At 40.5% G+C, this 15,548-nt stretch overlaps 1 protein-coding gene across 1 annotated transcript in view; it reads left to right on the forward strand.

The window, feature by feature from the left end:
• Nucleotides 1–14,149: 14,149 nt before the first annotated feature.
• The window catches only part of FAM91A1 (family with sequence similarity 91 member A1), a 62,490-nt gene continuing 61,091 nt past the window's right edge, over nucleotides 14,150–15,548 (forward strand). Inside the window, exon 1 of the mRNA XM_049765676.1 lies at nucleotides 14,150–14,404. Within this exon, the coding sequence (XP_049621633.1) occupies nucleotides 14,333–14,404 (72 nt within the window). The 5' untranslated portion in view covers nucleotides 14,150–14,332. The remainder of the gene's footprint in view (nucleotides 14,405–15,548) is intronic.

Raw genomic sequence — 15,548 nt, forward strand, 5'->3', positions numbered from 1 at the left:
TTGAGTGTTTTTGTATACATCTGGGGTACACACCTAGCAGTGTTCAAGGCTTGCTCTTGGCTCTGTGCTCAAGGTTTATTCCTAGTGGTACTCAAGGGACCATATGCAGTGCCAGGGATCAAACCTGAGTGATCCATATGCAAGACAAGCACCTTTTTATGTACTACTGGCCCTCTGGCTTTCTAGAGTATTAAATAAGAAAGCCAATCTTATGATCATGATTTATGCGTACATCAGTGCCTGACGATTTACTGAGCTGTTTGTTGCTCATTGAGCTTTCTGTGTTCCTGCTTTTCCTTATGGACTTATATACTACTTTGCCATGTAATTTTTGTGGTCCTACTGTGCTTTCAGTAGTGTGGAATTTGGAGGTGTCAAATGACTCTCTTATGTAGCCGTGTGCTCCAGGATCTCCAGAATCTGTGTATCATCTTCAGGATCTATGTGTCTGGAAGTATCATCTACTTGGTGTCTGCAGAAATTAGTTGTGAAGTAGGACCATGAGGTGTGGGTACAGTTGCTGAGTCTTTGGCAGGTCAGGGACTAGGCCCACCTTACCCCAAAGGTTTTCAGCCAGTTTCCAGTCCAAGCATAGGTGTATCTGTGGATTCACAGGTAACTTGCCTCTCATTTGAGATTAGTTATGAAACTGTAAAACCGTGGAGTTCTTTAGGTGGTGGCAGCTGTGGTGTGTGTCTGTGGCTGGTGGGGCTTTTGGCAGTATAGGGGTATTGCAGTAGGGAAGTTGCCTACCCCACTCCAGGAAGAAATAGCAGACTTCCCTCTAGATCGTCTTGCTCTTTATCACTGTGTACACAAAGTCTTAGATCAAAGGTGGCAATTCTTTAGTGTCATAATGTTTGTATAGGATGATTCATATAGACCAGGGGTCTCAAACTCGTGGCCCGCGGGCCGTTTGCGGCCCTCCATACAACATTTTGTGGCCCGCGGCCTCGCAGTATTCGCGATTATTCGCTTACCAAATAATTGCAATAAAAATCGCATTAGTAAGAAAAAAATCGCATTAAACATTCGCATACCCCGAGCAGTTCCGTTTGGGGTATGCACATGTTTAATGCGATTTTTTGCGATTTTTTTCTTACTAATGCGATTTTTTATTGCGAATAGTCGGTAAGTGAAATCCCTTGTGTGGCCCTGCCTCACCCTGACTTTGCCTCCTGCGGCCCCCAGGTAAATTGAGTTTGAGACCCCTGATACAGACAGAGAGAAGCTTCTACTTTATTTTTGAGGGTGGACCTAATCAATCACCTTTTGCTCCCTGGGTAGTATAGGGAGATGGTACTTTAAAACTCTACACGAAATACTCAATTAAGACTCTTTTTATTTGTTTGGGGGGGTATTTCCAGCCATACCAACAGTGTTCAAGGTTTACTTCCACCTCTGCACTCAGATAACTCCCGGAGATTCAGGGGTAATATGCAGTACAGAGGATTGAACACTGCATGCAAGATTAGTGCTTTTCCCATATTCATCCCACAGGGCCCATTGCATCTGTTTTGCAAAGGCTCCACCTTGAAGAACTCATTTTCACACCTGCGCTTCTCCTCAAGATATGCCAATGGGAACGAAGATAATTGAGAGAAAATATTCTCACCAAGCCTGGCTTTGAGTTGACGGTTTTACTCAGACTAAGCGGTATTTTTTTTCAATTTCTGAAGGTCAACTTTGACTTTCACTTTCCCCATTATTTTGAATAATCTATCTTCTCAAAGAAAAATAAATGATATCTCTTTATAATATTTTTCTTGACTTTCACTTTCTTGGGCTTATCTTTTTCCCAATTTAGTTGGCTATACAATTCCATTGACTTTCTATGTCCTTATAAAGTAGGAAGGAGGGGGAAGAGAAAAGAAAGGGGCTCGAGTAATATTAATATTAATAGTAATAGTAATAGTACAGCAGGCACACTTTTCTTACATGTAGCCAATCAGATTCAACTGTGGCATTCCATATGGTGCCTCAAAACCCACCAGGAGTAATCAATCCCTCAGTGCAGTGTCAGGAGTAGGCCCTGAACACCTCTGGGTGTTGCCCAATTCCCACTGCCCCCCAAAAAAGATGAAATAAGAACATTAATAAACAAATATAAAAATATGAAAATTATGAACAATTAGAATTCTTAATTCATGGAGTTTATGACTACTGTACACATGGTAAAATATGCTTGCAACAACATTTAACTAAATCTTCAGAAATTCTATAAAAGAAAGAGAAAATTTCTAAGCTAAGGAGATAACTTAATGGTCATGTTCAAATTGTATAACTTCCTGGTTTTCCTGCAGGGGTGGCCCTAGAGGCCATGGACACTGCTAGCTATGGCCCTGTTGGTTGCAGCACCGTGGGCCCAGAGCAGCTTCACATACTCAGCCCCTAGAATTTAACAACCCAGTCCTGGTGGTCAAATTTCACTGGGACTGGCTTCCAGGTTCAGTGTGTATACCTGAAACCATTTCCCACCCATCTGCACTCCCAAGAAATATAAGTTCAAATTTCTTTACAGACAAGAACAAATACTTATACCTACTTTGGCTAGGAAAGAGCCAATTGACATTTTCTTGGGATTAGCTATAGTTGGAGCCAAAAAGTTATCCTATCTCTCACTCAAATCTCATTCTAGAGGTCACAAAACAGTCATTTATACTTGAGTTTACTCCCTGACCACAGTTTACACTAGTAGATAAACTTGTATTTCTTGTTAGACAGTTAACAGAATTATGGGCTGCTATAGGTATAAAGTTTGAATGACATAATGTAGAAGGAAACAAAAAATATTTCATTTCAGTTCTAAGCCTTTGTGACAATACACTCAAATGAGTAAAGAGATCTGAGATAGACCAATGCTATAGGCATAACATGAACTCAGATAATTTCCATATTTGTCATGTAGTGTGTATTCATTTATTTATTTTATGATTCTCCAAGTTTACAACAAGGATTGAGGAAATTATTTCCTTGTTCTAACAATTTAGAGATTATTAACAGTATGGTCCCATTGGCCCCTATCAGAAAACAAGAACAACTTAGCACCACCCTGAAAATCTACCTTAAAAAAAACCGCACAAAGATTACAAGTTTGTTGAGAGAAATTTAAAGAAGTAATGCACTTCTGGGGGCATACTTGGCCTTATTCAAGGCTTACTTCTGACTGCACTCAGGAACCTCACACCCCTCCTTCTTATTGGGCTTGTGAGACCATAAGAGGTACCAAGTGATTGAGCTTAGGTTGTTTGCATGAAAGACATGTGCCTAATCCTTTGTATTATCTCTGACTACAAGAAATAATTTAGAGAAACCAATACATGAAAGTTTTCAAAGAAAAGACTTGATTGTTATTAATACTCAGATTATCAACAAAATCAGTATAAATTCATATACTATATTTTTGTTGTAGAAGATTTAAAAACAAGATATAGATACATAAATAGAACAGATAAAAAATTAACTTCAATGTGCAATTTTATGCTTTAGTAGTTCTCAGCAAATGATCATTTTTGTTTTATGTATGCACCCTCAAAATCAAAAATTGTCCTTATTTTTTAAGGGTTTAGGTAATTTCCAGCAGTATACAAGGGCTATTACTGATTCTTTGCTCAAGCAGCTCTTGGAAACCATACATGGTTCTAGGAATAGAACTGGGGCCTTAAGCCCCTACTATATGACCCAGAGAACATTGATCTAAAAGAATGTTGTATAGATGCTTCATTATTTCTTGTGTAAAAAAAAAGCATAGTTTGACTTAAGAAAAAAAATTGAAGAAGACCTAAGGAAGTGAAAAAGCATTTCATGCTTATGTATTGGAAGAATCAATATTATCAAAATGACTATCTTACCTAAATTACTATATAGATTCATTGCAATCCCTATTCAAATTCAGAAAGCATTCTTCAAGGACTTAGAACAATCAATTATAAAGTTCATGTGGAACCATACAGAACCAAGAATAGCCAAGTCCATATTGAAAAACAAGAAACTGGGAGACATCTCATTACCTAACTTGAAGATTTATTACAAAGCCATAGTGATTAAAACAGCATGGTATTGGAACAAAGACAGGCTTTCAGACCAATGGTCAGAATAAAATATCCAATGGCCAATTAGTCTTTGACAAAGGAGCCAAGAACTTAAAATGGAATAAAGACAGTCTTTTCAACAAATGGTGTTGGAACAATTAGGTAACCATGTGTAAGAAATTTAAGATCGATCCATATCTCACACCTTATACAAAAGTCAATTTAAAGTGAATTAAAGACCTTGAGATTAGAATTGAATCCATAAAGTTCTTTGAGGAAAACATAGGCAGGATACTCCAAGACTTAGACCTCAAAAAAGTCTTTGATAATAGGATGCCAATGGCATCAGCTATAGCATTAAATCTGAATGAACAGGACTACATCAAACTAAAAAATTTCTGTATGGCAAAAGAAACATGGGCTAAAATTAGAAGACAGCTAATGGAATGGGAAAAAGTTTTCGCACTCAACACATCAAATAAAGGCTTAATATGTAGAATATACAAAGTACGCCAAAGATTAGCTCCACAAAACCTAAAAAAAAAATCTAAAAATGGGATAAAGAAATGAACAGACACTTCTCTGAGGAAGACCCATAGATGGCCAACAGACACATGAAAACATGTTCATCTCACTTATTCTTAGGGAAATTCAAATCAAGACAACAATGAGATACCATGTTACACCAGTGGTGGCACGTATCAAAAATAATGGAAACAATCTCTGTTGGCATGGATGTGGTTAGAAAGGAACTCTGATTCGCTGCTGATGGGAATGCTGCCTGGTTAACCCCTATGGAAAATAGAATGGAGGGTTCTCAATAAACTCAAAATTGAGCTACCATATGATCCAGCAATCCCTCTTCTGTTTATCTATCCGCAGGATGGAAAAATATTCATCCAAAAGTATGTATACACACCACTATTCATTGTAGCACTCAGTACAATAGCTAAGGCTAGGAATCAACCCAGATGCCCAACAACATTTCAGGATGACTTTGAAATTATATGATCTGCAGTGCCATCAGCAACTCCAAGTATATCACTCTCCAAGAAATAATTGCTAGTATCTGGTGTTATTGTAAACTGAAGACAAATGACAAAAGGATTTTAAGATTTGAGAAGATGGTTCGTATACAAGTTCATCAGCATGGGGACATGAAGAATTTAGTTATAAATTGTTAGGCTAAGTCGGCCCCTAGTGGATTTCTTGAATATTACAGTCACTCACTATTGAGCGATGAGTTTATTAGTAGTGTTCATTCATTTCTTCACTAGATCACAGAGATTTTTTTTTAAGTACAAATACATTTAAAATGACAGAACTGTGTTGTTATATTCACCACACAAACTATATAGTGTGACTTCCATCATTCTATCAAAGAGAATCAGCCTTCCTGTAAAATATACTCTTACGTAGTTTCCCATCATTTACATAAAAAATTCTAGAAACTTGTAGCAAAGAAAAATGACATCACAGCATTGAAAGAACAAAAAAAAGTAAAAGGGTTGGACAGATGGAACCTCTGGCCTTTCAGTGTATTTTTTTCATTTCCTTAACTTGCTACAAAGATAAGAAATATTTCCCCATTCCAAAATAAATACTGCAAATGGGCTAACAGCATCTGGGGAACAGAAAGGGTATGGACAACGGAAAACTCAACATTTTGTCTTATCTGGAAACCTTGAGGTGATAGAAAGAATTTCAACATTTTTAGGAGGGTCTTCACAGCTGAATTTTTAGAATTCTGCTCTCATTGTGACATAATATTTGTTCATACAGAGTATACATACTCTGTATGTATAGTATTAAACTTGGGCACATGGATAAAAAAAAGAGGCTAAATGCCCCTACTTTTAGGGTGACTCCAGTTTAATGGGGATGAAAAATAATTTTGAAACCCAAGAGAATTATTAAAAATATTAAATAGTCTCAGCATGAGACCCTGAGTTCAATATTAGCACTGATTTCATGCTCTATACCCATGGCACTGTCATTTGGGTATCTAGTGCCTTAACAGTATCATTTCTGGCACCAAACAACCAAGACATGTGAACCCTAAAATTACCCTGGGTAATCACAACAACATCAACAATGGGAAGGGCAGGAAAGCAAAATTAAAAATAAGGGTTTTTTGTTTGTTTGTTTGTTTGTTTTGGGGCTACACCCGGTGATGCTCAGGGGTTACTCCTAGCTATGTGCTCAGAAATTGCTCCTGGCTTGGTGGACCATCTAGAATGCTGGGGGATCGAACTATGGTCCGTCCTAGGTCAGCGCATGCAAGGCAAATGCCCTACCACTTGTGCCACCACTCTGGCCCCCAAAATAAGTATTTTTGATAGAAGTGAGAGACTAGAGTGGTGGCACAAAGCGGTAAGGCATCTGCCTTGCTGGCACTAGCCTAGGATGGACCGTGGTCCGGTCCCCCGGCGTCCCATATGGTCCCCCAAGCCAGGAGCAATTTCTGAGTGCGTAGCCAGGAATAACTCCTGAGCATCATCAGGTGTGGCCCAAAAAATAGAAAAAAAAAAAAAGTGGTGTGGAGAAAGTGAATTTAGGAGAGGAAGATGAGGAGGGTTAGAGAGGTATTACAATGTTGAAGAAGGTTGGTTGAGATGACTGAGGTGATGTTTGTGAGAGCTGATGCTATGTAACTGGTCTACTCGTTAGCATATTTGGTGACATTTATAGAATACTAAGTGCAATGCCTAGATCTACTCCTTAGTTTTTGTATTATCTCCCCTCCCCTTCCTTCTCTCTACTCAAGTTGTTTTGCAATGACCTGAATTCACACCTTACAGTGCTGCTGCTACATTCTGGTTGTGGTCACACCATTGGTCATTACCATTGGTCACACCTCTTATTGTAGTTGAATAGTATATATCAGATTATAATGCAGTTGGAAATCACTTTCAGTGCTGGAGTCACTCACTACCAGGATCCCTGTGAGCAGAGGTAAGTGTCACTGGGGATCAACCTCATAGCTTCATGCTTGCTAGGCAGGTATTTTAGCCACCAAACCATCTTTTGGCCTGTGCTAGTATTTTCTTGCTGTGACACTGAAACTAAGCCAGATACCAAATGGGGGGTGGGGGGAGAAAGAGAGATAGAGAGATAGAGATAAACAGAGAGAGAAATCTGACATATAACAAAAGAAGTAAACCAATATACATCAGAGAATGGCTAGAGATGGCCATGTTGAAAGAGTAGTTGGAGAAAGCCAACTAAGAAACAATAGCTGGAATGAAGGGAACCTACTGTGCACAGCTCTGGGGAAAGGCAGTCAAGGCCAAGGGCACAAGGACACAAGCAAGGACACAAGCTGCAGGTAGAAGCAAGCTTGGTGTCCAGTGTCAGCCTGTGGAGCAGAGCAAAGTATGTACAGTATGAAAATCCAAGGGCATGCTCCTGGGAAACTGTGAAATAGAAAATGTTGACCATTACTTGCTCGGAAGTCAGGTGGGTAAGGGGGTCGGCATAACAAAAGACTGGAAGTCTTGGGTGCTAGAAAGTGGCTAAGAGCTTTGGCCTGAGCCTCTGCTACAGAGCAACTGCATTTATTTCTCGAGGATTTTTATACATTTAACAGCAGGATATTGGCAAAAAATCAAAATATATCAATTTACAGGTTCCTTATTTCAACACATTACTAACAATTTTGTAAGCATGCTGACCTCATCAAGAATCAAATCTAATCTTAGTATTTCTAAACAATGGCACTCTGGTTATTGTCGCTATTAACTATATGACCTAAGACTAGTGGTTAACGTGGTTAATCTTTACTTGATTTTAGAAACCTGACCAGCCTGAGCTGTGAGCAGAATTTTTATTATATTTAATGTTATAAATCCACCATTTTAAATCTATGTCTGGGCATCCAGATTTAGGTCTCCAATCATGTACTGCTTTGATCCAAGCCTCCCACAGCCTTCTCTATTTGCTTTTTTAGTAAATCCTTTTGTTCCTGTGTAATATAAAATCAAAGAGGCATTGCTCTTATTAATATCTCTAAAAAGGGCAGTTTATAATAAGACACGTTTTTTTCCTTCATGCACCACTTCTCTGTTACCAGCCTCATCATACACTTCTGTATAAGGTAAGAGATCAGGTGTAGTTAATCCTATGCTAAGTGGGCCATAGTCTAATCCTATATATAGGTGGTTGCCATCTTTTGCCCTGTGTTAGGTATAACCATCATGTGCCTTGCTTTTTCTTAGGAACATAAGAAATCCTGTTTCCTTATCCTGATCTATTTCTGCCTTATTATAGGGACACTCATATGAATCTGTCACAGTCCCTCAAGTGTCTCCAGCTGTCAGATTTTTTGCTATGGGCTTTTCCCTAGATTCTTTTATCAGAGACTTTTCTACTTATAACTGATTCAAAGTTGTGGTTAAATGATTCTTACTATTATTATTCTTAAGAATATTAACGATAGCTTTTAAGCACAGAATATTAGTGATAGCTTTTAAGCAAAATTCCTTGATTTTCTGCTAAAGGCTTCTTTTCTAAAAAAATCATTCTCGAAGTTTCTGTGTGATTTGTAAAAACATTGACGTGTTCTCAAATAATTATGTTATGGGTTTTCTATAGAACCCAGTGTTCTCAGGTTACTGCAGCATGGAGTAAGAAAAACAATCATCATTGTTCCCAGAAGCAGTACATGACGTGGGGAATATTTTCTTGCTCTGGGACCACCTGCTACTGCTCCAGGAGACTAACTTCTGTGAAGCTTTTGCCTCAGGTCTGAGAGCATGGCTTTCGCCATGTTACACAGACCCCACTGGAGCTGCCATGGCAATTACTTTTTCATCTATTCTCTGTTCAAGACACTGTTTCTCTGTCTCTATGTGCTTCTCTGGCCTCACCTAATGCTGAGCTCTTTTGTAGTTCTCCCTTGCTCACAGAAGAGGGTGATAGCTTGTATATGCTGAAGATGATAAGGTGATGATTCTTACTAAGAGTATTTATGTTGCAAGCATAATGATTTAATTATGAAAGTTGATGATGCATCTACTGTTTGGATATTGGAGCATTTTATGGTTGGGGAAGTATATTAATTTCCTAGGATTGCTGTAACAAATTACTGTAAATTGAGTGGCTGAAAAACAACACCAATTATCTTAGAGGTCTGGAAACTAGTGTCCAAAATAAATCAGTAGCACTTGCACTCTCTGGTGCTTCTGGGGGAGAATTGGTTCTTCAGATTTCTTTTTCAGCTCCAAGAAATTGCCCACATTTTCTGCCCTGTGGGTCTATGTCAAATTGTCACCTCTAGCCCTGAGCTTCCTTCCTTTCTTTTATAAGGACTCTGAGATTGCAACAGCTGACTCAAATAATCCAAAATCATCTCTCTCAGTCTCAAGATCATTACCATAATCACATCAGCAAGGTCCCTATCACTGACATAGCACATTTCATATCACTGACGTAGCACATTCTCCAGTTCCAGGGAGGACATGAACATATTTGGGGGCCACTCTATGAGGCATGAGTTGTGAAATTAGATCACCCAAGAGTCTCCTTAGTTTTCAGTTGCTCCCGTTAACTTTATTGGAATTTTTGGAATGAAATAATTTGATGATCTTTGCAAAGGGCAGAATGCCCAAACCAATTGGGTAATTTTCCTAAGTCTCAGTTGGTAAAGTCAGCTAAGATGAAATCTCACTGCACCCGTAGTTTTGAACTCATTGTTTACCCACAAGCTTAACTGAGCTTGCTGTTTCTGGACTGGCACTTACAAAATTACAGTTTCTGATTTCTCTGGAATCTGAAAAACAAAGGTCAACTGAAACAGAAGTAGGAGTCTGAATCAAGGATCTGAAAAGATGCCATTTTTGTTTTTTTAAAAAAAGTGATGATGTAATGAGTGCTTCTTGGGAGGCCCAATAAGGATTCTTCTCTTCTTGATGTTTCAGAGTGGATATAGGTTTGAACTTCTCTGTAAAGGGAGAAAATGGGTTCATTTAGGGTCTCTGATCTTTGTTGTTTCCAGTCTCTGACTGGTCAACTTGGAGCAATGAGGCAGATCGGTATTTTCATTAGCACCCTGTAATTTATAAGCCAAACTCAGCTAGTTATTTGGATTCTACTTCCCATATGCTTACCTTTGACCCAGTACCACCAGTTCCTCCTTCAAATTTCCTCTTTCAGTGAAAATCTTATACACTTTCTGGACATTTTTCAAAGAATTGTGTTTTACTGATTAATAGTCATATGTTCATTTTCACCATCCCTTGTCTTCTGTAGTTTTGTTGTTGCTGCAATTGTTTCTGATGTTTTGGACCACAAAGACAGTGCTTAGGACTCACTCCAGGTTTTGTGTTCAGGGTTCATTCCTGGTTGCACTCAGAGGATTATATGGGGTGCTGGGTGAAGGAAGAGAGTCAGCCACATTCTAGGCAAGTGCCTCAGTCACTGTACAATCTTCTCCAGACTTGCTTTTGTTGTTTTCAACGTGTTCAGGTTTTTATATATTGGGGGGGGGTGGGCCAAACCTCACAATGCTTAGGGTTACTCCTGGATCTGTACTCCTGGTGGTGCTTGGGGAGCATGTGGGATACCAGAGATTGAACCTGTGTTAGCTGTATGCAAGGCAAATACCCTACCCATTGTACTATCACTCAGACACCCTAAGTTCAGTTTTTATAAGCCTGATTAATAAAGACAATATCACAGATTAAATTACAGGCACTCACTTGTCTCACTGATATAATTGACTAAACTAGTTATTTGCAGGGATTTTTCAAACTATGCTGCCATTAACTTTCTTTTTTTTTTTTTTTGGATTATTTAATATATTTATTTTCTTGTGATTAACAATGTAAATGGAAGTGCCATGAACATAAATTTTTGTTCCATTTTGTGTTCCAGGAAAGAAACTATAATTTTAGTATAAATGTTACATATATATTACATATATAAGATGAAATATTGTAATAATGGCAATAAGAAAAGAATGCAAGAAAATATGCATATCAAGTATAAATATGCACAGCTTTAATTTAGCTAGTTTCTGAAAGTATATTTTTTCTAGTATATTTTTTACAGTATCATTGCTTTATTTTATTTTTTAAATATCTTTATTTATACAACTTTATTACAAACATGATTGTAGTTGGGTTTCAGTCATATAAAGAATACCTCCTGTCATCAGTGCAACATTCCTATCACCAATGCCTCAAATCTCTCACCTCCCTACACCCCCCCACCCTGAATGTATTTGAGACAGGTTTTCTTGCCTTTAACTTTCATTGTTTCCTATGTTGCATTAAATTTGAGACTTGGAAAGACTATGGACTCTTCTACACTTAGACTTACAATTATCACCAGAATTGGACTGTTGATTTTCAAATAGACTGAATAGGACAAGGAGGAAAAAATAGGTCAGTGACTGCTTAAGTTTAGGAACTGAAAGGGATGGCTGGTGGCAGGGACAGGGAGGGCAGTGTTCTGAGATTCTAGTTTGGTGCTGTCACTACCACAACTATGCCACACTGTGAAGCCTTAATTTCTTCCTCTATTAAAGTAAGGTGGTAGTGGTTTTTTAATTGACTTTGAGGGAAAACAATCTATGGCAAGACAGGGGTTTCATCCAGTCTAAAAACAACTTTGGAGAGCTAATGAATGATTCACAAATCAGACAGAAAGTAGAAGGGACTACAAGGAGAAAGCAAAGCAGAAGACTTATTTGGACTGAAAGAGGATGCCATCAAATTCTTAACCAAAGATTATTTCAGGAAAAACTACCACCCTAGGAGAAGTGAGTATATGAGACTTCCTCACAGGTGCAAAGGGAGAATTTAAGAGTTACTGGTTGAAGATTACAACACTGGCATAGGCTGAAACAGCTCTTGGGCTAGGTATTAATGCTAAGTGTAGTTGCCCTAATAGCTCCACTTCAGGCTTTCCCTCCCTCTCTCCCTCCCTCCCTCCCTCCCTCCCTCCCTCCCTCCCTCCCTCCCTTCCTTCTTCCTTCCTTCTTTTCTTTCTTTCTTTCTTTCTTTCTTTCTTTCTTTCTTTCTTTCTTTCTTTCTTTCTTTCTTTCTTTCTTTCTTTCTTTCTTTCTTTCTTTCTTTCTTTCTTTCTTTCTCTCTCCTTCCTTCCTTTCCTTCTTTCCTCCCTTTCTCTCTTTCTCTCTCCTTCCTTCCTTTCCTTCTTCCCTCCCTCCCTCCCTTTCTCTCTTTCTCTCTTTCTTTTTCGCTCTTTCTTCTATCTTTTTTTCTTTCTTTCTTCTTTCTTGCTTTCTCTTTCTTTCTTTCTTTCTTTCATTCTTTTTTCTTTCTTTCTTCCTTTTTCTTTCTTTCTTTCTTTCTTTCTTTCTTTCTCTTTCCCTTCCTTCCTTCCTTCCTTCCTTCCTTCCTTCCTTCCTTCCTTCCTCCCTTCCTTCTCCCTCCCTCCCCCCCCCCCCCCCTCCCTCCCTCCCTCCCTCCCTCCCTCCCTCCCTCCCTCCCTTCCTTCCTTCCTTCCTTCCTTCCTTCCTTCCTTCCTTCCTTCCTTCCTTCCTTCCTTCCTTTCTTTTTTCTCAAATTACCCTGCAGTGCACAGTTCTCAGGCCTATATACAACCTTGTGGTATAGGACTAATGGTTCAAAACTTGGATGGTGATACATTCTGCTCTGGTTCAAAAGTACTGACAAGGAGGAGAATATGGAGTTAGGGTGGGTGGGTGGGTGGGGGGCAAACAGGTCAGAGATGCTCAGCCTAAGGCACATGTTTCAGCCCTTTGAGTAATCTTCCTACCCATCCCTCCACAAACTTCTACCTGTTTTCACCACTACAGATCTGTTACCTTTATATAGATATAGATATGATGACAAGGTTTGTAAACATAGCACTCAAAACACTCAAGCATGGGCTCTTATCGTTGGATAATAATAATAATATCAATAAATCTGACCAGGGTCATTTTTGTTTCAAAGAATTAGACATTCCTTCTGTCTTAATAAATTCCCAAATGCTTTAAGTTGGTCAGCTCTTGACCTATGCATCAAAGAGATTATAAAAAGTACGAGTAGGGTGGGAGATAGGGATAGGGCACTTACTTTGCAAAGGACAGATATGGGTTGAATTCCCCAGCATTGCATATTTTCCATTCCCCCAGCACAACCAGGAATAATCTCTGAGCACACCTGGTGATGCTCTCACTCATTCAAGTCCTGTGCATGCAAACTAAAAAAATCAGTTGCAAAAATATCAATAAATTTGACTTTGATTGGGTCAGATAACTAATCATGGATTTACTAGGCTGGTTACCACAGACCTTCTTGTTAGAATTGAACTGTAGACAGGGTGCATTTTTGTGGAAAAAACAAAGCAAAACAAACAAACAAACAAACAAAGAATTCTAGAGGCATGGAGCAGAGAAGGGTAGACTCCCACAAGCTGCAAGATGAAGGTTGACAAAGTCTTATCTCATTGCCTTCCTCGGGGTCTCCCTGAGGTGTTAGCTTTGGCTATTTAAAACTTCAGCTCTGGTAGTCCCTCCTTGTTTAAGAATTTGATGTGAGGCCCCCAAATAAATTAAAAAAAAAAAAAAAGAATCTGGATCTGTGAAGGAAAGCAGAATATTTTCCTTTCCTAAACTCCAGGAACTAACTTGTCAAGATGAAGAAGATTTTTTGCTCTGTTGCTCTCCTGAGGCTTCTCCGTTCCATTTTGAGGAGAAACCTCAGACTTATTATACATTCTCTCATGAACTGGATCCAGTCCACTTGGCCAAGGTTCATAATTGGCTTTGGAAAGCAGCACCCTTGGGAGCATCCTTCTCTTCCATTATTTGGAGCCAGCTACAACTTCCTTTCCAAGATTCTCCTCCTCGGAGAACAAGGGTTGGATCCTTCAGTGCTTAGCTTCCTTGGACTGACATTCCGGGGGAAAGAGAGTCGTTTACCTATCACTGAGAAGAAAGACCCACCTGGATGTGTGTGGATTCTCCCCTAGGCCTCAGGTAGATCAGTTGACCCGCCAGAAAGCCACACAGGAGGGTTCCCTTGGCCACGCCCCCAACCTGGAGCCAGCGGGCGGAAGTGACGCACGCCACCACCATTTCCGGTGGGTCGAAACTAGGAAGAAACTTGGGAGCCTGCTGGGGCGGCTCTGGCTGGCTTTCCGGCTGTGCGTGTCTCCGCCGCTCGAGTCGTGCCCCGGGGCCCGCTCCCCTCCACTCCAGGGGCCGCGCCGCCGCGCTGCCTGCCGGGAGCCGTGGCCATGGGGCGAGCTGTGGTCTCCGCCGAGTGAGCAGCGGGGGCCCTTCCGGGACGGGCTGGGCTGGAGGTGTCGTGGCCTGGCTCTCAGCAAGGATGAACATAGACGTGGAGTTCCACATCCGCCACAACTACCCTTGGAGCAAGTTGCCGGCCAACGTGCGGCAGGTGCTCGGCTCCCCGGGGGAGGGAAGGGGGTCTGAGACCCTGACAGCTTCCTTTTGGGGTTCCCCTGGAAGGCTGCAGGAGAGCTGGGGCCTGAGGGGCAGAGTGCTGGGTTCTGGATTCACTTCACCTGGCTTCTAGGCCTGCAGCAGTTTGCATGCTCTGAGCACCTGGAAACCTTCAAAAACATCATCCTTGCTCTGCAGAATCTTGGGAGGGTAAAGAAAGGAAGAGAGAAGAAAGAAAAGAAAGCTGGCGGGGCCCATCACTTACCTGGACCCCCCAATTTTTACCCCCCCCCCCATGAACCCGAGAGGGAGCAAGAGCTCCTTTTTTCCAAGCCTGACATGTCAGGGGCCCTTGCAGCACAAATGGGAGTGGACGAAGAAGGGAGAGGGAAAAAGCATTTCAGAGGAAGGAGGCATAGAAATTGGGTCCTTTTTTCCCAGTCAGAATCTGGGGTAGAGGTGTTAGGAGAGGGGATACTGGAGGAGAGAGACTGGCCATTGGAGTCTGCAATCCAGTGGAGGCTGCAATCTAGGCCAGACTTTCCAGAAGGTACCGATACAACTTTGACTTTTTTCTGAACTTTGTCCTTCCAACAAGGTGCAGTGATTCCACCGAGAGTGTTTCCCCGTGAGTGTTCAGATTGGTGTGTTGGTTGGTTGGTTGGTTGTGTTGCGTCCTGGTGTTGATTTGCAAATGCTTGAGAGTTCTTTTTCTGTTCAGTTGTTTAGCAAATAGCATACCTGGTTGAGGGTCAGGTAGGTAGTTGGTGGCAAGAAGAACCAGGACGCAGACTTGGTGTGCATTTCAGGAAAGATTCCCTTGGCAAGTGAACGCAGACTGGCATAGGAGAGATGCTCGAATGTACAGCTTCTCTGTTCAGGTTCCTCCTCCCCTTTGCCAGGTTGACAATGTTGTTTTCCAGAAGTGTTTAGAAAGTGTTTAATAGTGGGTGGTAGTGGTGGTTTATGGATGACTTCACTTCCTTTCCCAGTTTGGGGACTTTGTACTAGGACATAAAAAAAAGTTGACATTCGGGTAGGATTTTGCGTGTTAGAGAAGCTTTCTCCTTAAGATATATAGATACTGATTGGTAATTGCCTAGCAAGCCAAGAAAGGCGAAAGAAATTTAAGAAACATA

This window comes from Suncus etruscus, chromosome 19, assembly GCF_024139225.1.
Source record: "Suncus etruscus isolate mSunEtr1 chromosome 19, mSunEtr1.pri.cur, whole genome shotgun sequence".
In the NCBI taxonomy this organism is placed as follows: Eukaryota; Metazoa; Chordata; class Mammalia; order Eulipotyphla; family Soricidae; genus Suncus; species Suncus etruscus.